General features: G+C 35.3%; 1 protein-coding gene and 1 pseudogene across 10 annotated transcripts in view; one reads left to right on the top strand and one right to left on the bottom strand.

Annotated features, from left to right (window-relative positions):
* The window catches only part of HNRNPC (heterogeneous nuclear ribonucleoprotein C (C1/C2)), a 49,298-nt gene extending 43,955 nt beyond the window's left edge, over nt 1–5,343 (top strand). For 8 of the 10 annotated variants that reach the window (XM_015594422.2, XM_015594414.2, XM_015594415.2 and 5 more), the window contains 4 exons: nt 3,287–3,447; nt 3,986–4,099; nt 4,334–4,494; nt 4,594–5,343. In XM_015594422.2, coding sequence (XP_015449908.1) covers nt 3,287–3,447; nt 3,986–4,099; nt 4,334–4,494; nt 4,594–4,677 — 520 coding nt within the window. In that variant the 3' untranslated portion in view covers nt 4,678–5,343. The remainder of the gene's footprint in view (nt 1–3,286; nt 3,448–3,985; nt 4,100–4,333; nt 4,495–4,593) is intronic. The other 2 variants (XM_015594423.2, XM_015594421.2) reach the window with 1 other exon arrangement.
* A 12,467-nt stretch (nt 5,344–17,810) lies between these two features.
* LOC112484967 lies at nt 17,811–17,929 on the bottom strand (annotated as a pseudogene).
* Between the last annotated feature and the right edge of the window lie 5,499 nt (nt 17,930–23,428).

The raw sequence follows: 23,428 nt of genomic DNA, 5'->3' as shown, positions 1-23,428 counted from the left end.
GGAATCGTTTCCAACTCTGAAAATTACTAAATAGAAATTATTTATCCAGAGATTTGACCTCATTCTTACCAATTCCACAGTCACTATAAATCTTCTCAAACATTAGAAAGACTCCATGTTGTTAAATATAAAACTGTTCTTTCATAAATAAGAAAAAAAGGCATGAAAGTGCAATGATTTTGCCTTACATAAGTTTTGCACTACCACCATCCAAATTCTAAGTCCTACCTCTTTGAGCCTGACTTACAGGGGCTGACACAGGTTCTAGACATACTCTCTTAGGGGACAACTGCAGATCACAGGAACAACTGACTTCTTCTAGAGAGGAATTGAGACAAAATATTTCTTTGATTCAAGTTTGTTTCATTCTCTCTTTCTGTTTGGAAGCAAGGGTTTCCATCTTTCAGTTCGTCAATGGTTGAATCTAAGCATGAGCTTATGATACCTAAGCACAGGACAATCGTGATTCCTCTAAATGAAAGCTAACAAGAATGGCTGTATTGTCACATCAAATTTATTATTATTATTATTATTATTATTATTATTATTATTAGTTGTTGTTGTTGTTGTTATGACCCAAAGATCATTATGTGTTAAGAAGCTTGCCTTTGAAAACCTGTGTTTTTAATAAGTGCCTTGTAATGCTTATGTTTTAGCTTGGAGGTTAGGATAAAGATTCTTTGTCTTATCTGTTCAGATGAGTAGTTAGCTAATGTGTATCCATAAATGTTTTGTTTTCTTTAAAATGGTGTTTTAATTATCTTTATTCTGACTAGATTTTAATACCAACACTTACTGTGTAGATTTCTGATTTAGGTAGCAGTCATAATTCTTTCAGGTGTTAGTATTTGTTCCTTTGGTAATAATGAAACTTCATGAAAACTTTAATGACTTGGGCTTTATTGGTAGGGGATCAGCAGCTGTTGCCTTATGTGATTTACTGTACATGGAGTAAAGGATTAATTTGTAACTAGTTCTTAAAGCTGTCATGCTGAGCTTCCTATTATCTGTCCCTTAAGGGATATGGTAGTAGGTATGAGTTTTCTCTTCATGTTTTCTTTACTTTGTTTCACAGCCATGCACTTTGACATTTTTGAAGCAAGATCAGCTTAAACTTCCTTAGAGGAGTTTTTCAAGAGTCCATTTTTGCTTGAACAGCACTTAATTTCTATGGCACTAAAAGCCCTTTAGGATTATCAGTTGATCTTTTTTAAATATATTTTTCTTTTAAGAGCTAGAGCATTTGACTCCCATTTGTGTTCATGAGGCCATATACAGATTCAAAACAAATTGCATTTCTTGCTTCATTTTCATTGTGGCCATTTTCCTGGATCAGATGAAATAGTATGGTTCAAAGGGAATTCAGTGCCGTAAAGTATAGGGAATCTGGAATGGCTAACTCATTGGTTTGGAGACTGGTGCCATTGAGAGTGAGTGGTTTGGGAGGTAGGTTAGATCTCTTAATTCTGCCGGGCTGGGGCATGAGCTTTTTCATGCCCAAAGGTACAGATAACTCGCCTTTATTTACTTCCAAAAATTATTTTAAAAGTATCATAAGTGTCGTCATCTTGCACAGAAGAGAGTAGTTTCTGAACACTGATATTTTATAGTTTCTTAATCATTATACTTAGGAAAATTTGGGGCCAAAAGAGGAAGAGTTTTATGTAAAAATGGAAAATAGTGGTAATAAAAGTATCTTTCTCTACGTTAATTCCCATAAATGGGTTAAATATAGCATAAAGTAACAGTTCAGTTAATAACTCGTCTACTGAGGAGAGACCACTGTAGAAATGCTAAGTAAGGCCTTCCTGATTTTGAATCATAAATTTTATTTTCTGGGGCTCAAACTTCAAAGTGCTCTTATTGTAGCTTAGAAAAAAGACATAAGGCTTTACTAACTAGTACAACATGATTGATTCTTTGGCATGTGGCAATTACTACATTTCAAGGGGAAAAGTTGTAGGTGACCAGTGACTAAAAACTGCTTGAGTCAATATTAGTCATTCCTCATCTTGTTTGGCAGTGTGTATATGCGCTTATTAATTTAGGAAAATTTTTCTATCATAGGGACAGATAAAAAATATCTTGTTAAAATAGGATGAAAACATTTTAGGTTAAGATTGGTTGAGCAGAAGAATTATCTGTGAGAGCCTATAAAATCGGTGTTTTCACTTCTAGGAGGATTGGAGGCTGTTACAAACTTGGAGAAGACTCGCCATTAATAACGTACATAAAAAGGAGAGACTCAGCATCACATTATATTTGAATTATAAGATTTCAAAGCTGTTTAATACATCACATTAGTTCCTTAAAACCTTTGAACTAAGAGCAGCAGTTAGGTTGTTATTTATAGAAGACTATCTGGGCCTTAGAGTTCAGTTGGTTGCTAGAAAGGTACAGATCTAGAATTTTAAGGTCTCCCCCCACCCCCACCCCCCATCCCTACTGGTGTGTCTTACACTGCCACAGGCTTTTGTAAAAATAGCAGCATGGAATCTAGAGACTTTCTAGAACTGATCCATGTAAGAAGTTTTTGGTTGTATTTTGAATTTCTTCTTTGCCTTACCTATCTTTAGCAATCACTGGGACACTTATCCAATGGAAGCAGCAGTTATCAACCAGTGATTTTTGAGAGCTGAATGTGTGTGTGCTGGGCAGTGGTTTTAAGCACTAGTGAATAGTGAGCAAGATAGACAATATTCTCTGTCCTGTTGGAGCTCTGAGTAGAGCTTATGCATAAATGTTGTTAGAATTGGTCATGGTATTTTATACACAGCTAACACATGAAATGGCTGTTTGTTTTTATAGGCCCAGCATGATTAATATTGGCAAGCTTATGTGGTTCAGCCTAGTCATCACTAACTAGTAGTGATGATTTTGTATGTTTCTGTGGGCGAAAAAATCGGGCTTTAGCTAACAATGAATATTTCTTTGGTTTATATGAATTGTGTATATTATAGCATATATATAAAAAGAATAAGGTCAAGATAAAAGCCATTCATTATAAAAAATACTGTTTACCAATACTACCATAGTATATAGTAACCTTTTAGTCCAGTGCTTAAGGCCAGCCAACCCTATCATTGGATGTGTTTGTGTATATGTAGTATTTTCTTGAAGAAAAGTGGCAGGCTTAAAAATTTTAAAGAGTGAAAATTTTTACTGGCTTTTTTAATGAAATTTGAAAATAAATGATTAAGAGACTGGACATTTGTTTTATGAGGTCACTGTTTGGATCTTGCTGACTTTATTTTAGTGTGAAGGAATTCTGTTTTCTTATTTATAGGATGTACAGTTACCCAGCACGTGTTCCTCCTCCTCCTCCTATTGCTCGGGCTGTAGTGCCCTCCAAACGCCAGCGTGTGTCAGGAAACACCTCACGAAGGGGCAAAAGTGGCTTCAATTCTAAGAGTGGACAACGAGGATCTTCTTCCAAGTCTGGAAAATGTATGTATTATTATTGCAGTTTTGTGATTCTCATATTTCTTGTGTGTTGAAATAGGGAAATTAATACAGTTAATAATGTTCAGTTTTTGCACAAATACCTTTGCATAATCAAAATAATGAAAGAGAAGAAGATAGGGATTAGAGATTAAGGGGTGAACTCTAGACTGTCTTCTATCCTTAAGACCTTGGTAATTTGGATAAAGTTGTTAGACTTTAGGGAGTTGAGGCACCCGTTAAATTTATGAAATACATATCAGTAAATCAGTACAGAAAGTGCTTTAAAAAGGAACTAAGGTCTTTAGCAGGCCTACAAAAGTCAGAATGCTACTCTGCTGCTAATTGAGTAGACACATTGGGTTCAGTTTTCAGCTACCAACTAAAAGATCAAAAGTCCCCATTACTAGGACAATCTATTGGCTCCATTTCTCCCTGTGGATCTTCTGTTGGCTACTAGTGCATAGTCTACTAGGAATGTATTTGGTAACTGGTAGCTTCTGGTACATTTGATTCTCATTTAGGGTTTTGTTTATATTAAAAGTGAAAGGAGATGACCTTCAGACCATTAAGAAGGAATTGACACAGATAAAACAAAAAGTGGATTCTCTACTGGAAAGCCTGGAAAAAATTGAAAAGGAACAGAGCAAACAAGGAGGTAAATAGTCCTGCTGCTTGTTGTGTGTAGTTTTGGGTTAGTTACCTAAGATAGTTGAAAATATTTGTTGAAATAGTGGGATATAAAGCAACTGACTATGGGAATTTGAATTGGGAAGGTCATTTGTGTGGGAGGATTTAGACTTGTGCTGCAGTTCTACAATTATTAGTGGGGATTGTCTACATCCTGTGGACATTACTTGCCCCTAGACAGACTTGTCCTTCTCATCCCCAGTAGAGATGAAGAATGATAAGTCAGAAGAGGAGCAGAGCAGCAGCTCCCTGAAGAAAGATGAGACTAATGTGAAGATGGAGTCTGAGGGGGGTGCAGATGACTCTGCTGAGGAGGGGGACCTACTGGATGATGATGATAATGAAGATCGGGGGGATGACCAGGTGAAAACTACGGGAAAGGAAAGAAAGAGGTGGTGGAGGGGGGATCAGGGACACATGGAGTGCCTCTAACTCCATCCTATTTGTGTCTGTTTCTCACAGCTGGAGTTGATCAAGGATGATGAAAAAGAGGCTGAGGAAGGAGAGGATGACAGAGACAGCGCCAATGGCGAGGATGACTCTTAAGCACATAGTGGGGTTTAGAAATCTTGTCCCATTATTTCTTTACCTAGGCGCTTGTCTAAGATCAAAATTTTCACCAGATCCTCTCCCCTAGTATCTTCAGCACATACTCACTGTTCTCCCCGTCCTGTCCTTCCCATGTTCATTAATTCATATTGCCCTGCGCCTAGTCCCATTTCACTTCCTTTGATGCTCCTAGTAGTTATGTTAAGTCTTACCCTGTAATTTTTGCTTTTAATTTTGATACCTCTTTATGACTTAACAATAAAAAGGATGTATGGTTTTTATCAACTGTCTCCAAAATAATCTCTTGTTAATACAGGGAGAACAGTTCTTTCCATTCATACATGAGTTCAGTAGTTGCTTCCCTAACTGCAAAGGCAGTCTCATTAGTTGAGTAGTACCTGAGAGCAGCTTTGAGTTAGAGGTATGTGTGTTATACCCCACATAAGAGTGCTGTGTGGGGCTGTTCAACACAAATGTAACAATGTATTTTTGTGAATGAGAGTTGGCATGTCAGATGCATCCTCTAGGAAAATAATTAGTGTAATAGTCTTAAGATTTGTTTTCTAAAGTTGATACTGTGGGTTATTTTTGTGAACAGCCTGATGTTTGGGACCTTTTTTTCTCAAAATAAACACATCCTTATTAAACCAGGAATTTGAAGAAAAAAACCCTGGTTTTTTATTTTTGTATTTTATAATTGTTTATTTCAAATTCTTTGTTTCACAGCGGCCTCCACAAAACCCTTAAAATGTACTAGATATATTTTTCTCTGAGTCATAATCATTATGCATATCAACATACACTACTCAAATTACATTTCATTAGGGTAGGTATTGAATTAAGGAGACAAGTAACTTTGTGGAGTGGAGAGTCCTTCATACTCCTAATGAAAACATTTGGGAAATACATTAAGCCTTTTCATCAATGCTTTGTGGTCTACTTGGCACCCTTTTGAGATTGTTGTTTTGTCCATATATAGAAAAGGCTCAAACATGTCAAGATTTTAGGAAAATTGAAACAACTGGATAATGAAACCTGTTTTCTTCCATTTTGTCCTTTAATTGCTATTTATAGACTCACCTACCTTCTGGATTCTGAGTCTGTGCCTCATTGTTATTGAAAATAGCTCTTTCCTGGTCTTCTTTAGTCTGTGCTTTCCCAGATAACTGATAACATAGTAAAGGTTATACATTTATTTTACTTTCAATTAGTTTAAGCCATACGAACTCATTTTTAGGGCACACCCCCCCCTTGATTAATTGCGATGATTTTAGCTATAGTTAGCACCCAAATTTCTAAGGATGGATTTATTAAACAGCTCCCAGATTTATGATGGCTTGCCTAGTCCTGGAAGGTCCAATTGATTTGTTTTATACATTAGTTTTTCCAGCACAGCAGGACAAAAATATGGTTATTTTGGACTGTTATCATTCACACAAACCTTGGATTCCCTGGAAAGTTGCTATTTATTTCATTGCTTTCAGCAAAGGCATTTTTATATCCTACCCAGTATGATCAGACCTCATGTCTTATTTATTTATAAGGATCTCATATACCATCTTATATAACAGGTGACAGTAAAAAGAGGCTGAACTATGGATTACCCTTGGATCTCAGATCAAGAGTATAAAAGTAGCTTTCGTGTGTTAATTTGGTCAAAAATACTTCTATCCACCCTGTTTCTGATCACATGAGGTTTCCTATGTTACAAACTTACTTTAAGCACATAACTTATGATAAAATAAACTGCTTTAGAAGAAAGGGTCAGAGTTCTAAGATGGTAATAAAATCTGTTTAAGATTATAGTGTTAGCCATCAGTAAAAAGATACTACTAGACCAGTTAATCTACGCATGAAAATGTCAACTTTTAATTTCATATGAAACCAAGTATTGAAAGACTCTTGAGAAAAAGCCTTTTTTAATAACTAGAGAAATGATCATCTTAGAAACTATACTTACACATACAGGATTATTGATAAAATACTGAGATGTCTCTTGTTTGTCTTGATAGGGAAGAATTGTTTTACACTCTAGATCTCAGGCTACTAATGAATTAAAAATGCCCTTATGTAATTTAGAATAATATACTAGGTTTGTATAATCACAAGCTTATTCCTTTAATACTTTAAAATTTAGGATCCTAGGTGATAACTGTAAAGGAAACATTAAAATAGCATGTTTATATATTTTTTGAAATCTGATCAAATGCAGATGTTACAGGCTTTTTTTTTTAAGAGACTAGTATTTTAAAAGACCAGTGATCAGATGATAGGTTTATAATCACTTATATTATGTAACCCTGGGCCCCAGGAAATGAAATAAGAGTAAGTTCAATAGAAATTATAGAGGCACAAGTGTAGGCTTGACAGTTTTAGAGTAAGCTAATTTTTATAAAGGGAATTCTGGGTAATGACAATCTCAGTGACAACCTTACCCTCACTGTTCAGTGGAAGTAAGATTTTAAGTAAAATACAGTGATGCACTTGTTGGATGTAAAATTCAGAACAGTCGGTTTTCTCGATTTGCAATGAAATCTAAGAAAATTCTGTGGAAGCTTTTAAGAATGCAATTTCCAACCATGTTTGGAAAGCAAGAGAAAAGGTGAATGATTTAAAAAGGAATTCCTCTGAAACATTTCTGTTGCTACATCATTTTTCATTGGGAAACTTTATAATCCTGAAGCCTGCAGGATTATAAAATTAGTGCTAGTGTGTGTTTTAAAGCCTCTTACAGAAGGAACTAGGTGTAACAGAAAAGGAAAATAATGCAAATAGCAACAATAAGGTAGTAAATTGGAAGGGAATAAGTCAAATGAGGATTGAGAATGAATGGAAGGAGTGGAGGAAAAATAACCATTGTTCGAGCCATACATGAACCATAAAATATCAATAAAGCAATCTGCTAGACAATTTTAATAGCAGTTTCTCAAAAAAATAAGTTGCTAGGGGGAAACAAAGCCCAAGGGGTATAATACAGAAAGTAGAGAAACAGAGCAGATGACAAACTATACTTCACAAATACTAGTGTAGTTAGGCAATAGATGAAATGATGGGGGTGTGTTACAGAAGTAGAGAATAGGAAATCACTGTGTAATGAAATCAGTTGAGAGACGTACTTTGTTCTGAGAATATGTGGCTGGCCTGTGATGGACCACTAATAAAACTAAATTTTGTTTTCGGGAGAGTGCCAGGAAGCATCGTTATTGACTGGCCTGAGAAAATGAAAGACTTGGCCACAAACTTTCCTACTGACACTTGACCTTTTTATTTAATATGAGGAAAATTCAGCTATACCAGTGTCAAATGGGGTTTGAACCCTATCAGATCACCTTGACCAAGAAAATGCATTTCAGTTGAATTTAGAGGGATAAAAGAATAAGCACCCTCATTCAAGAAAACCAGATAACTAGCGAAACAGCTACACAGCTATGACAAATGATAGTAACCAGTAAATGAGTTACATGTAACATGCAGAGTATGAACTACTAAGTAACTTAAAAACTTCACGTGCTTTATCAATGCTCTACCTCACAGGGAACAGGTATCATTTGCACTATGGTGTTTATTTGACTAATAAGGGGCACTGTTGGAGAATTTTTAGTGTTATAAAAGCTTGGGACAAAGTAAAAATTTAAGCTGGTTATAGATAGATACCTGACTGCGATGAAACAGTTACCAGTTTTAGGAGACTTAAAATTAGGGGTGTTGGAAAATTCCAAATTTGCGTTAAATTAATTCTAATGAAGTAAAGTAAATCAAGGAGAAGGCCTCAAGACAATGCAGTGGTATTAATAACTCAGGTTAATAAAACATGTTTTCCCCATTTATGAAAAGCAGACAGACCTGTTTAAAGTGTGGTAGTCCTATTGTCTATGCCGGGACTCTTCTCCCACTAAACTAGAAGTACAAAATAGGAAGAAGAGAGGGTGTAATGGGGTTAATACCAAAAAGACAAGGTAGTTAACAAGACGAGTTGAAGCCTAAGAAGAATGGGGGGATAAGGCATTTTGCTGTCAGTTCCAGTCTTGAGCATGCTAGACTTTTTAAGGTGTCACACAGGAATTTAAGAGCTTGAGAGGAAATAAGATGTTCTGAAGGTTTTACAAAATTTTACTTATGCAAAAATAACTCCTACAAGGCCTTTCACAAAAGAAGTCATTAGAATGTTAGATCAGTTGAATCGTTCTTAACACTGGTTGTGTGATAAAGTTACCAAGGAAGTTTTAAAATCCTGGTTTTTAGGTGTGCACTCCAAACCAGTTAAGTCTCAGCCACTGGGACTCTGGCATCAACATTTCTCAAGATGCTATAATTTCACTATGCTGCTATATGGGGAGTCCACAGTACCAAGAGGCAAAAAGTGCCCTTTATTTGGTAAATAAAGTGAAAGGAAAGGATTAGGAAAAGATGGGGCTTTCAGAGAGTGTGTCTCTAGGTGAGTGACTGGCAAATAAGTTAGTAAAAAAATGCTCATATACTAGGTTGAATGGGTTAAGACAAGTGCTTGAAGTAATTTAATAAAACTGATGAAGTGGTACCTGTATTGAAAGCTATGGTCAATGTATAGACATCACCGAGGGAGTCATCTGGGTAGAATTAAAAGGAGAAAAGCTAGGGTTGAGGGAGAGACAAATCCTTTTTCTCTGAGGTTGCAGGAAAGCATGGTAAGGTAAGCCCAACTTGATTGGCCCACCACTTAAAAACTACTTCAGCGTTGAGTAGAATTTTCTATGATGGACATGTTTCATAATACATCGACCAATATAGTATTCCAGTGACTAGTGTAACTGAGGGATAGGATTTTTAAATTTTAATTTAAATAGCCACATGTAGCATGTGGCTTACCTTAGTGTACTAGAGAATACTGATCAGTTTCTAAGCACAGACACTGATTACTAATTCAAGCTTAAATGAACAAATGTGATTGTTTTTACAAGATAATTTATGTGCTGAGTTCACAGAACATAACATTTCTAGGCCCTAGACTCTAACATTGAAGATTTCTTTAGTATGAGAACATCTACAACTGTAGACCTAGTACATGTTGGTCACACCTTTATTTAGCAATGCCTCTTGCAGGATAAAATATATTTTTATTGAGAATCCATCTTGTCAGTTGGGTGTCTGAAGGCCAAGGCAGATAGTATTTATAGAAGGTTTTACATACATCAAGCATGATGCTGCACAAGCATTTAACTAATGTACATATAGTCTCAATTCTCACACAGTCCTATTACATGTGTATGGAAATAGTAATTCCTATGTTTCAGAGTTTCAGAGATACGAAGTACCTTGTTTAAAGCCCCATAGTTATTAAATGGAAAAGCCAACATTTCAACCTGTGATCTGACAACATCCGTGGATTTTGGACCCTAAGAGAGGAAGTGGTGTCTTTGAACCCAAATTCTGAATCCTAGAAAATGATAAAATGATTTCCAAACTATGGTAACAGACTAAAATCCCCACACCTCAAAATTGACGAAAGAGGAAAGATTCTCACCATTTTTCTCCATTCTTTACTAGAATGGTTTGTAGACTTAACAGTTGTAAAAACATTATTGAAAATTGCCTGCCTAAGACCTGAAATGCTGTTTCATACAACATTGGGCTTCATAACTAGCAAAAATACAGAAAATACTGTCTCCTACCCATTTTCCTGGAGCACCCAGAACCCCTATTTTAAACCATTTCTTTTACTTCAAACAACAAGCTTTCCAAATATTTTGTAAAAATCACTGTCAGGACAATGATTGTAGACGACTTTGGCCATGTACCTAGATGCCTACGTGGCCCATTAGAAGCACCTGGTAGTGTCACTGCAAGTGCTTCCTAGAAAAAAAAAAGACTGGTCTTTACCAAAAGGATTAATATGAAAGGGACTCAGTGACACAGATTGAGTCACCTTTGCATACCCACACAAGCCATAATAAGGAATTTCTGGTGTGAATTTAAGACATAAAAAAATGGGAAGAAAAAAAGATGAGCCTGGAAATTACCATCCATTGGTCCTTGAAGTCTTTAATTGTTCCCATCTAGACTTGGAAATCTTCCTAAGGAAAAAGTCATGTATTTTTTTTTTTTTACCTGTTTTGTCCCTGACCTAAAGGATACTTGCTCCAGAGAAGTACGAATGAGATACTTCAAAGCCCCTCTTGGCCCTGCTGTGGGAAATTACCCCAACTAGAGGACTTGTACCTTGATGGGACCAAGTAATCTGCTAGGGCGCTAGCTAGAGCCAACTGCCAGCCCAGCCTCACCCACAATATTTCTCTCCCTACTTGGAACTCGTGTTGTTACTTTTAGTTTCCTCATCCAGCCAAACCCCTTTTCCAGAACTCTGTGCACTCTCCACAAAAGTTGTTTTGTAGCAGCACCCAGGTCATTCCCACAGTCCCAAGAGCCACTGGGGTTTAGTTGCCAGAAAGTTGTCTGCATAAGTGTTGGAAATGCTGTGATGACTTTCTCTGTCCTTTCCAGGTCCCCCATCCTGAACAGACCTTAGTGATTTTCCAGCTAGAGATGTTCCAGCAGTCTGCTTTAGGCAGAGGGAGAAGTAGCCCTTGGTAGAATCTACTCCCCCAGGGGAAGTCTAGAAGCATCCTCACTTTTTTTTTCATTCCCTCTCACCTAGACATATAATCCTGATCGATACTTGGGCCCAGCAACTACCTGGGTACATACGCTGGGCTCTACTATATCCCCCTCAGCCTGTGGATGAAGCACATGGCAGCACTCTGAAGTTTATGCTGACTTGTCCTATTAAGCACCCACCTGAGTGTAAGGATATATATCTTTCTTCAAAACAATACACAGTCCCCAGCAGAGTTCCCCATTTTGCCAAGAAGTCTACAGTCTTCACACAAACGACTTGAAGGATCATTTTCCCTAGATCTCTACAGACCTTGGAAAGCATTGTCTTAGCTTTGCTGTATCTTAGGAGTCCTGTTTACCTTTTTAATACCAAAATGGCAGCCTCCTGCCTGCCCTCTGTACACTGGTTTTTCATTTTGCCTTCCTCGCAATGCCCTTTGGGTGTTTTTTCTTCACTGGTGGTTCCCTAGCCATGATCCCCCCCTTTTAGGGTTCAACTTTATGGCAATTTTCAGTTCTGTCCCTTAGCAATTTGGCACTTAGCAGCTTAAGAATATCCCAGACAGATTCAGTTGCAACATGGCCACACACCGTTTTCCTAAGAAAAAATTTGCTAGTGAAACAACACTGAAGCCAAGGTTAACAAAGTGCATTCTCCTGTATCTAGCTGATATAAACATATGACTATATTTGATCAGGTCAGGAATAAAGACTGTACCATATTTTATAGCTATGGTTAAAGCTTAAGTGCCTCTTAACTATCTGTTCAATTGTTCTATTTCTCTCCATCTTGACTGCCACCAACCCAGTCCAAGCTACCATCACCTTCCTCTTGGCTTACTGCAGTATCCTCCTGCATACCCACAGATACTGTGATGCTTTTCCAGTCACTTCACACAACAACTATAACGATCTTTTCAAAACACATATAATCTCAGCCTAAAAGCCTTCCGCCTTTACTTGCCCATTAGGATAATGACAAAACTTTTTAACACAATTTACACAGCCATAAATGGCATCCCTTGCCCATCTGTCCAGCCTCTCTGGCATATGCTCCCTCACTTTCCCTGTTCCGACTAAATCAGACTTTTTTTTGGTCTCACTTACTCTCCATTCTCTTCTTCACCTTTGCCCATTTGATTTCCTACTATATATATATTCATCCTTAGAGTCGAGCTCAAGTGCCGCTTCCTCCAGGAAGCCTACCCTGCCTCTCTTAAATAAGCCAATAGGCTCTCATAGAACCAGGAATCTTGTCTGTAGCACTTACAGTCACACAACAATTTGTATGATTATTTGATTAATAGGTTTTCCTTATTAGAGTAGAACTCAGTGAGAGCAGGAACCACATCTAATACTGTTCATCAATGATATATTAACATAGTGTCCCAAACAAATATATGTTGAATAAATGGGAAAGGAAAAGGAAGAAGTTGGAAAAGGTTAATCTTGGCCAAGGCCATCTTGGAAATGGGCAGCAAGAATGCCAAGAAAGATTGAAGAACTGACTTTTCACAACACACCTGGAGAAGTATTTTAATGCCTTGTGCCTGTCTCAAGGGCATGCATTCTTACAGGCAAGTGTCAGGGGTCATACTTTCAGTATAGTGTAATTTCACAATCCTCTCCCATTGTCAGCCTCCAACAAATCCCTCAATAATCTGTGTTTGATTCCAAGGGTGAGAAAAAAGGCATTATCCAAAAAAAGATGGATGTGCTCATTGCAAATAATCTGTCTTTCAATACCTTTCAGTCCAACTTCCTTTACAAAACCCACTCTCCCCTTAGCAGCTCTCCTACCTCTCAACACCCACATTCTTTAATTTTTAAAATTCAAGTATGCATGTATACCCTAAAATGCATATGTTTTAAGCATACAGCTTGATGATTTACGAAGTGATCATGCCTGTTTAAACACCATCCTGCTCAGGATATGGTACATAACCAGTATCCATGCCCCCTCCAATCATTATCCTACTAGGTAACCAGTACTCTGACTTCTATCACCATAGATAGGTTTGGCCTGTTTTTGAGCTCTATGTAGATGGAATAGTATTGCATTGTTGAAGTTTGGGCTCCCCCTGAGAGAAACACTTGGATATGGTAGGATGATTCCAGGAGACAGGAGTGAGAAAGTGGGAAGAGTGAGACAGTTAAGGAGGAAAAGCCAATATAAGGGTTTGTTACTGAGATTGGATAGTGTTTCCCAGAATTGTCTGAAGGATGAGAGAACTAGAGGCTGGAATATTTATCTATTGGCTATTTCCCATTGACTGATGGAAGCCACAAGAAGGTTAACTTTCCTGCAATTTGGGGCTGTAACTGATCTCTGGCAGCACTGAAGGACATTTGGATTGTTTTCAGTTTGGGATAATACTGCTAAGAACATTCTTGTAGATGTCTTTTGAGAACACACGTACACATTTCTGTTAGGTATTTTATAATCAGATGAAATTGTTAGTTTATAGGGTATGTGTATATTTAGCTTTAATAGATACTGCCAAACACTTTCCCAAAGTGATTGTACTAATGTATAGTTTCACCAGCTGTAAATGAAATTTTAAGTTGCTCCACATCCTTGCCAGCACTATTGTCAGTCCTTTTAATTTTAGGTTTTTTAATGGGTGTGTAGTGGTATCTCATTTTGTGTCTATTTGCTTTTTGGTAAAAATTTTATGGCAATATAATTTACATACAGAAAAGTACATAAATCCTGTGTAGCTGTTACTTTTCACACATTGAACACACAAAAACAAGAAATCAAGAATTGGAAAATCACCAGCACTACAGGAGCCCCATGCATGTATGCCCTCTTCCTCCCACTATGCCACCATACCAACATCTCCATAGATTCTCTTGGCTTGTTTTTGAACTTCAAATAAATGGAGTGTCTGGCTTTTTTTAATTTAAAATTATGTCTGTGCGATTCATATTTTTTATTGCATGTTGTAGTTTGTTCAGTCATACGATTGTATAATATTACATTGTATAAATATACTGCGCCTTATTCATCCTGTGAATAGGCATTTGGACTTTTCAATTTTGACTCATGAATAAAGCTGCTATGAACATTCATGTTTTTTTTTTGAACTTTGTATTTCTGCTGGGCATAAATCTAAGAATGAAATTATTGGGATATAGAATATTCCCCCACACTCTCACCTACTTTCTATTTTCTCTCTTAATTTTAGCCATCTGGTAGGTGTGTAGTGGTGTCACATTAAAAAAAAAGCTTCACTTTCTTTTTTAAATAAGCTTTTAATGTTGGAATAATGTTAGGTTTACAGAAAAGTTGCAAAGACAGTAGAGAGAGCTTCTTGTATACCCATCATGTACATTTGTCAAAATTGAGAAACCAACATTGATAAATTACTATTAAACTCCAGCCCTTATTTAGATTTCACCAGTTTTTACATGTGTTTGCGTAGTTCTGCACAATTTTACCACATTTATATATTCAGGTAACCACTATTACAACCAATATACAGAACTGTTCCATTGCCACAAAGGAACCCTTGTACTGTTTGTCATACTACATCCCCCATCCTCCCACTACTGTCCCTAACCCCTGGGAACTGTTAATCTGCTCTTTCTCTCTGTAATTTTGCCATTTCCATAAGTTATATAAATGGCATTATACAGTATGCAACCTTTTGAGAATGGCTCTCCCCCACAGCATAATGCCCTTGAATTTCATCCACATTGTTACATGTATTAATAGCGTATTCCTTTTTATTGCTGTGGGTGTACCAGTTTGTTTAAGCATTCATTTGTTCAAAGACATTTGGGATGTTTCCATTTTGGGCTATTACAAATAAAGCTGCTATGAATATTTCTGTATCAGTTTTTGTGGAGATAAGTTTTCATTTCTCTGGATTAAATGCCCATAAGTGTGGTGATTGGTGAGTAGTATAAATATTTAGTTTTATAAGAAACTACTGAATGGTTTCCCAGAGTTGCTCTAATTATTTTACATTCCCACCAACAGTATTTATTTAAGACATTCCATTTCTCTGCATTCTCATCAGGATTTGGGATTGCCGCTAGTTTTTATTTTCACTTTTCTAATAGGTAATTTGTTTTGTTTTGTTTTTGTAGTTTTTGTTTGCTTGTTTGCATTTCCCTAATGGCTAATGATGTTGGCCATCTTTTCATGTGCTTATCTGCCATCCATATATCCTTTTTGGTGAATGTCTGTTCATGCCTTTTGTCCATTTTATAATTGGATTCTTTTTAAACTGTTGAGCTTTGAGAATTTTTTATATATTCTAGGCATAGGTCGTTTGTCAGATGGTTTGCAAATATTTTCTCCCAATCTGTAGCTCATATTTTCAGTTTAACAGAGCCTTTTATAGAGCAAAAACTTAAAATTTCAATGAAGTCCAATTTATCAATGTTTTTCTTTTACGGATTATGCTTTTAGTGTCATTTCTAAGAACTCTTCACCAAGACCTACATCCTGACAATTTTCTCCAATGTTTTCTCTAAGAAGTTTTATAGTTTTACAGTTTATATTTAAATCTACGATCCATTTAAAGTTACTTTTTGTATAAGATTTCAGGTAAAGATTGAGGGTTTTTGCTCTGTTTTGTTTTGTTTTTACCTATGTTTATTTAATTGCTCTAGCACCATTTGTTGGAAAGAGTAACCTTCCTCCACTGAATGGCTTTGGAATTTTTTTCAAAATTCAGTTGAGCATACTTGTATGGTTCTATTTCTGGATTTTCTATTTTGTTTCATTGATCATTTATCCATCTGTCCATACCATACTGTTAACTATAGCTATATAAAAAGTCTCACGGGTAGAATGATTCATTGTATTTTTTTCTTTATTTTTTAAATCTTGTTTTAGTCATTTCCATATAAATTTTAGAATATGCTTGTCTATATGTAAAAAAAAAAATCTTACTTGGATTATGATAGGAAATTTTAAATCTATAAATCACTTTGAGGAGAATTGACATCTTTATCATGTTGCATCCTCCAGCCCATGGACATGAATATCTTTCCATTTATTTAGATCTTTTATTTCTTTCATCAATATTTTGTAGTTTCGAGCATACAGAGTCTGTAGTTTTTTCTAGATTTACGCCCAAGTATTTAGGAGCAATTGCAAATGGTATTGTGTTTTAATTTGTTTTTACATGGTAATTGCCAGTATATAGAAATAGAATTTATTTTTGTATCTTGATGTTGTAACTTTACTGAACTCTCTTCTGATTTTTTTTTTCATAGCTTCATTGAAAATAAATTTTCTCTACTTGTTGAGAATTTTGTAGATTCAGCTACTTAAACAGTCATGTCACCTGCAAATAGGAATAGTTATATTTCTTCCTCTCCGATATTTATGCCTTTTATTTCCTTTTCTTGTATTATTACACTGGCTAGGATTTCCAAGACTATGATACATAAGGGTGATACAATCAGATATCCTTGCTTTGTTCCTGATTTTAGGGAGGAAAGTATTCAGTCTTTGACCATAAGTATGATTTTTTTTGCAGATGCTCTTTTTTTTTTCATATGTTCTCCAACCCAGAAGCTCTTTGAACCCTGTTGTTTAGAGATTTTTTATGGGGGTTTAATTATGTACGTGTAATTGATTAGATCATTGGCCACTGATGGTTGAATTCAATCTTTAGCCCCTTTCCCTTCCCCTAGGGTTAGAGGTAGGCTGAAAGTTCTAATCCTCTCATCACTTTGTTAATTTTTCTGGTGACCAACTCCCATCCTGAAGCTATTTAAGTTTCTCACCCTCCCATGAGTCATCACATTTGAATATAAGAGGTACTCTTTTCCATGGGTTTTAGGAGCTTTATGCCAGGAAGTAGGGACAAAGACTAAATATTTATTTTTATATCAAATATATATACACATACCACATTTTGTTTATCCATTCATCAGTCGATGGACACTGGGTTGCTTCACCTATTGACTATTGTGAATAATGCTGCTATGAACATGGGTGTACATATTCAAGTCTTTGCTTCTATTTCTTTTGGGTTTATACTTTAAAATGGACTTGCTGAATCATATAATAATTCTGTTTCATTTTTTGAGGAATTGACACACCATTTTCCATAATTATTGCACCATTTTAAATTCTTATGAGCAATGCACAAAGGTTCAAATTTCTTTGCATCCTCAACACTTATTTTCTTTTATTTCTCCTCCTCCTCCCCCTCGTTCTTTTTTGAGAATAACCATTCTATTAGATGTGAAGTGACATTTCAATGCGACTTTGATTTGATCTTTTCTTGTGCTTATTGGTCATTTGTATATTTTCTTTGGAGTCATGTCTATTCAACCCCTTTGCCCATTTTTTAAATTGGGTCGTTTGTTATATTGTTGTTGGATTATAGGAGTTTTTTTGTTTTTTTTTTTAAATGTTGACATTGATTAACGAAAGGCATATAGGTGGCTTCAACCATAGCTGTTATTTATTTTTTTATTTATTTATTTTTAGGCGAGGCAACCCTTGGTTGACCTCACAGATTGCCAGGGCCTTGTCAGCTTACAATTCTTTATTTTTTAATTTTTTATGCCTACAGCACCTGGTCTTCCTATGTGGTCACCCATCCAAGTACTAACCAGATCCGACCCTGCTTAGCTTCCAAGATCAGACGGGATTGGGCTTGTTCAGGGTAGCACAGTCATAGGACATTGGTTAACAAAATCCAATAAGTTTCAGCTGTACATTTTAACAGTAAGGCATATATATATTTACACTGTGTGTTCACCTCCCATAGTTAGATTTCTTTCTGTCACCACATATTTGACCCCTTTTACCCCATCTACCTCCTCCCTTCCCCCGGAATATAGGAGTTTTTAAATATTCTGGATATCAAATTATTATGAGCTATATGATTTTCAAATATTTTCTCCCATTTCGTGGGATGTGTTTTTACTCTGCTGAAGCATTCTATAGTGTTTTTTAGTGTATATTTTTTATAGCTGTTTTTAGTTGCTCTTAATATTACATTATATACAAAATTTTGAAAACTACCTTATTTAGATAACTTTACCTTCCTCCATAATATAATTGTCTTAAATATTCTTTCTACCTAGAGAACCAAATCAGACAATTTTATTTTTGCTTCAACTATCAACCAGAATTTTTAAACAACTCAAGAAGAGGATATGTTTTTATATTTAACCATTGTCCTGTTTTCATTACTAAAAGATTTCTTCCTTTATCATTTTCTTTCTGTTTCAATAACTTCTCTTAGCCATTCTTATTTTGGGTAGCTTGACTGGCTACCCAAAATTCTTAGTTTTCCTTCATTTGAAAATGTCTTTATATAACTTTCCTTCCTGAGGGATATTTTCCTTGTATATAGATTCAAAGTTGACCAGTCTTTCAGCACTTGAAAAACGTGCCATTTCTTTCTGGCCTCCATGATCTCTCATGAGAAGTTTTCTGTCATTTGAATTGTTGTTCCCCTATAGGCATCTTTCTTTCTAGCTGCTTTCAAGATGTTTTCTTCATTCTTATTTTTCAGAAGTTTATTTATAATGTTCTGGGTATGGATTTCTTTGGATTCATTTTGCTAGGTATTTACTAGGCTTCTTAAATCTGTAGATGTATACCTGTCACCAAATTTAGAGGAAATTTAGCCATTATTTTTAAAAATGTTGGATTTTTTTTTTTAATTCCCATCTTATTTCTGTTATCCTTCTGGGACTCTGATCATACAAATATTAGATCTTTTGTTATTGTCACACAAGTACCTGAGAATTTTTTTCAGTCTTTTTTCTTCCTGTCTGTTGTCCAAATAAGGTAATTTCTGTATTTTTGTAAAATATTCTATTCTCATATTCTTTCCTCTCTCATCTCCATTATACTATTTGGTCCATTCAGTTAGCTTTAAATTTTTAAAGTTCTAATATTTCCATTTGGTTCTTATTTATATCTTCTTTTTCTTTGCTGAGATTTTCTATTCTTTCATTTGTTTTAAGCATATTTATAATTTCTTATTGAAGCATTTTTATGATGGCTGCTTTACAGTCTTTGCCAGATAATTCTAATATTTGTGTCATCTTGGCATTCACATCTGTTGTCTCGTTGAAGTTGAGGTTTTTCTTGGTTGTTGGTATGACAAGTGATTTTTCTACTGTATCCTGAACATATTGGGTATTATTTTATGGTTTTCTGGATCTTATTTAAATTTTGTATTTAGCAGGCCTCCCCTGACACCTTGCTGGTGGGGAAAGAGGAAGGACACCTCTTTTTACCACTGAGTGGGGGTAGAAGTCCATTGTCTCCACTTAGCCTTTGCTGACTTGGAGTGATACTTCATTATTGCTGGATAGAGGTAGAAATTTAGATTCCTGATTCAGCTTCCAGGGACACCACAGATACACAGAGGAGATACTTTGTTACTATTGGGCAAGGACAGAAGTCTAGACTCTCCATTCAGCTTCTGCTGACAGAGCAGAGAGGGAAAATGGTGCCTCATTACTGCTAGATGGGATGGAAATTTAGGGTCCTCATTCAGCTCTGCTGACTGCAGTTTTTGATGAAGTTTTGCTGTAGTGGTGTGAAAATTGTCAGTTTTTTTCTATCCTACTAGGCTACCCCTTTGCCAGTCTTTTGGCTAAAGAGAAGATTTTTGGAGGGCCTTCTTTTTTTTTTAATTTGCTATATAATTTTTAAATCAGTTTGCTATTTCCAAAGACAAACTATTGTGATTTTGAGTGGTTCCAAATTGGAATCTATAGATCAAAATGGAATGAACCTTTATAATCTTGAGTCTTCTAATCTATGAAAATAATATTACCCTTCATTTATTTAGGTCTCTTCTAATTGTTTTAATATTATTTAGTAGTTTTCAGCATAGATGTCTTTCACATCTTTAATTAGAATTCATTTATTTTGGATAGTGATATAAAATGTTATCATTTAAGATGTTTCATATTCTAACTATTTTTCCAGTGATTTATTTTTTAATGTATTCAGGTCCTTACTAAATTTACTTATTAATTCTGTAGATTCATCTTGGATTTTCTATGTATATGATCATGTTGCCTGTGAATAATGAAAGTTTTATTCTTTTTCAATACCTATATATTTCTTCTTCTTGCCTTATTGCACACTGTTGAATAAAAAATATCCAGTTTAACGTTAAATCAAAAAAGTGATAGAGAACAACATTGCCTCAGTCCTGATCTTGGGGAGAAAACTTTTAATATTTTTTGGCATTTGATGTAGATAATAAATATAATGTTTTCTGTAAGGATGTTTTAGTTTTTGTTAGATTAAGGAAATTCTTTTTTATCACTGGTTTGCAAAGATTTTTAAAAATCATGGGTATGAAATTTTATCAAATGCTTACTCTCCATCAATTGTGACATTCATATTTTTTATTCTTTATTTCAAATGTTAAATCAACTTCTCATTCCTGAAAAAAACTGAACTCAATGTAACATTTACACTTTTTATATATTGCCAGATTTGTTTTGCTAATATTTTATTTAGGATTTTTATGTCTATGTTCATGAGAGAAATTAACCTGTAGGATCTTTTCTTACAGTGTTGTTTCCAGGTTTTGGTATTGAGGTTATGCTGGTCTCTTATAATGAATTGGACAGTATTTCCTCTTTTTCTATCTCATGAAAGCTTTTCTGTAATATAGATGTTATTTCTTTCTTTAAATGCTTGGAAAATTTTCCTGATAGAGCCATCTGGGCCTAGAGTTTTCTTTGTATGGAATTTTTTGAAAATGGATTTAAATTTTTATTAGCTATAGGACTAATTCAGATTGTTCCTTCTTTGTTTTTAGAACTCAAAAAGATTATATTACAAATTTATTTAATGTGCTTTTATCTTTTTAATCTTTGTAGTGCCTCATTACTATTGTGACTTCTTTTTTGACTTAGTTATATGAGAGTCTATTGTTTAATTTCTAGGCAGGATTTTGTAGTTATCTTTTTGTTATTTTACAGCTCAATCCCACAGCATTCAGAGAACATACTCTATACAATTTTACTCCTTCAAAGTTTGTTGAGACTTGCTTTATTGCCAGGTATAAGTTTTATTTTGGTAAATATCTATATAGGCTTGAAAAGAATGTATATTCTGTGGTGTTTAGATGCAGTGTTCTATGTATGTCAATTATGTCAATTTTATTAGTTGTTTGTTCATATCCTTGTCGATTTTTTGGTCAGATTGTTCTATCATTTACTGAGAGATGTGTTAAAATTTCCAACTGTGATTCTAGTTTTATCTATTAATCTTTTATGTTCTGTCATGTTTTGCTTTATATATATTTGAGGTTGCATTATTAAATGCATATGATTTTAGGATTTTTACTTCCTGCTGTTGGTATTGGCCCTTTTATCATTATGAAATATTCCTAGTTTCTAATAATGATCTTTCCCTTAGTGTCTACTTCAACTAATATTAACGTAGCAAAATCAGCTTTCTCTTGGTTAAAGTATGCATGGTATATACATTTTTCATTCTTTTACTTTCAACTTTTCTTTGTCCTTATATTTTAGATGCAGTTTACATAGGAAATGCAAGATAAACATTTGATTCTTTTTATTTGTTAGTTTTCAAGATATTGAATTGACTTCTGTTTATCTTCCAAATCTGACTGACAACCAGCCCCCAGGAACCCTCACCAGGGCTGACCTGAGTAACCAATAAGATGTTGTGAAAATAATAGTGTGCATTTTCTGAAACTCCCAAGATATTAAAACACATTGTGGCTTCCTCCTTGCACCATCTTCATCCACTTCCTTTGCAGGGAGGCCATCACCATTGTTATGAGGATGCTCAAACAATCCTGCAGGAAGTCTCATATGTAGAAGAACTGAGGCTTCCAGCTAACAGTTAGCATCAATACCAGCCATGTCAGTAAATTATCTTGTAAGCAAATCCTCCAAGCCTTCCATTAACAGCAGCCCTAGTTGACATCTTAACTGAAGCTCCATGAGAGAGCCAAGTTATCCCAAATTTCTTACTCGCCAAAATTGTATGAAATATTAACTTAATGTTTTTTGAAGCTGATTAATTTTAATGCAATTTGTCACACAGCGATAGATAATTAATACAGATTTTGGTCCATGGAAGTGAGATCTTAACCTAGCAAAAACCTAAAAAGTTGGAGTGGCTCTGACAGTGGGAGGAAGCTGTTAGAACTTTGAGGAAAGAACCAGTGAAAGCCTAAAGATCTTGAAGAGACTGTTAGCAAAATTCTGATAGCCTTTGAGAAGGCTACCAGTGTGGATTTAAAGAAACATGAGGACTGTGATTTTGGAAACTGGAGATCTTTCTTATGTAGTGGCAGAAAGTTTAGCAACACTGTTGCCTGCAGTAATGTAGAAGGTAGAAAATGGGTGATCTATTTAAGGAGATTTTCAGGAAGAGTGTTGAAAGTGCTGCTTAATTCCTTCTAGCTTCTTAGAGTAAAATATGAGAGGAGAGAGATAAGCTTTAGGAAATATTTTTCAACAGGAAGAAGCAAGAATTCTTGGATCAGAAAATTCCCAGCCTTATGGAAGCACATACCATGCTTATAAGTAGGAAGAATTAACATCGTTAAAATGTCCATTCTACCCAAAGCAATCTATAGATTCAGGGCAATCCCTACCAAAATACCAATGTCGTTTTTCACAGAACTAGAATAAATAATCCTAAATTTTATGTAGAACCAAATTTCACAGAACTAGAATAAATAATCCTAAATTTTATTCACAGAACTAGAATAAATAATCCTAAATTTTAAAAGACCCCAAAGAGCCACAGCAATTTTGAGAAAGAAGAACAAAGTCAGAGGTATCATGCTACATGATATCAAACTATATTACAAGGCTATAGCAATCAAAACAACATGATGCTAGCATGAAAAGAGACACGTAAGTCAATGGAACAGAATAGAGATCCCAGAAATAAACCCATACCTATATGGTCATTTAATCTATGACAAAGAAAGCAAGAACATACAGTGGGGGTAAAGACAGTCTATTCAAGTGGTGTTGGGAAAACTAACCCATACCTATATGGTCATTTAATCTATGACAAAGCAAGAACATACAGTGGGGGGAAAGACAGTCTATTCAAGTGGTATTGGGAAAACTAGGCAGATGCATGCAAAAAAAGAAAGAGAGAGAGAGAGAGAGAGAGAGAGAGAGAGAGAGAGAGAGAGAGAAAGAA

Source organism: Pteropus alecto, unplaced genomic scaffold, assembly GCF_000325575.1.
Source record: "Pteropus alecto unplaced genomic scaffold, ASM32557v1 scaffold1197, whole genome shotgun sequence".
Classification (NCBI taxonomy): Eukaryota; Metazoa; Chordata; class Mammalia; order Chiroptera; family Pteropodidae; genus Pteropus; species Pteropus alecto.
This window is presented reverse-complemented; position numbering and strand designations above follow the sequence as displayed.